The sequence below is a fragment of the Eimeria mitis genome, genomic scaffold, assembly GCF_000499745.2.
Source record: "Eimeria mitis Houghton genomic scaffold, Emh_scaff1210, whole genome shotgun sequence".
Classification (NCBI taxonomy): Eukaryota; Apicomplexa; class Conoidasida; order Eucoccidiorida; family Eimeriidae; genus Eimeria; species Eimeria mitis.
In genome coordinates this window covers 8,032-8,849 of record NW_013568223.1, presented here as the reverse complement: position 1 = coordinate 8,849, position 818 = coordinate 8,032, and the positions used below count along the sequence as shown (strand labels likewise).

At 42.7% G+C, this 818-nt stretch overlaps 1 protein-coding gene across 1 annotated transcript in view; it reads right to left on the bottom strand.

The window, feature by feature from the left end:
* Positions 1–535: 535 nt before the first annotated feature.
* Positions 536–818, bottom strand: part of EMH_0031950 (uncharacterized protein) — a gene marked incomplete at both ends in the record, with an annotated part of 5,292 nt that continues 5,009 nt past the window's right edge. Inside the window, one exon of the mRNA XM_013494586.1 lies at positions 536–738. Coding sequence (XP_013350040.1) covers positions 536–738 — 203 coding nt within the window. The remainder of the gene's footprint in view (positions 739–818) is intronic.

The following is an 818-nucleotide window of genomic DNA, read 5'->3' as shown; positions in this document are numbered from 1 at the left end:
AACAGAGAGAGAGACAGAATCTGTGCTTGCTGCTGCTGCTACATAAATATTATTCTTTTTATTTTATTTTTATTATATTTTTTATTTATTTTTCAAAGAAAAATTTATTTTCTTTCGTTTGCTGATGCACAAACAACCACAGTAAGAGCGCCACCGGCGACACCGCTCTGCGGTGTATGTACACCTCAGCTGGTACCAAAAAAAAGCAGCAGCAACAAATAAATAAATAAATAAATAAATAAATAAATGTTTTTTATTTGTTTATACACAACACAACAACAATAATAATTATTATTTTTTTAATACGGGAGACAGCTGCAGCAGAAAAAACAAAAAAAAAAACACCAGCTGCGGTGTATGTACACCTCAGCATAGTTTCAGGTGTATACGCAGCTCTGTATACGTTGGGGTGTATAGGCAGCTCTTTGTAGTTTTTTTGTGTTCATAAAGGCTTTAAAAAAGACAAACAAAGCAGCGACACTAAAACAAAAAGAAAAGGAAAGGGAAGCAGAGACAAACCCAACTGCTTCTGCTGCTACCGTTGCTGCTGCTGCTTCTGTTGCTGCTGCTGCTGCTGCTGTTGCTGCTGCTGCTGCTGCAGCAGTTTGTGGTTGCAGCAGAGGGGGGCATCGCTGTGTCTATACACCCCGAGCAGCTCCGCAGACAGCCCAGTTACATGTTGCTGCTGCTGCTGCTGCTGCTGTTGCTGCTGCTGCTGTTGCTGCTGCTGCTGCTGCTCTGATGTGTTCAGAGGTGTACAGACACCGCAGCGGCCTCTAAGCAGCAGCGTCTGTTGCTTGGGGTGTATGTACAGGTTG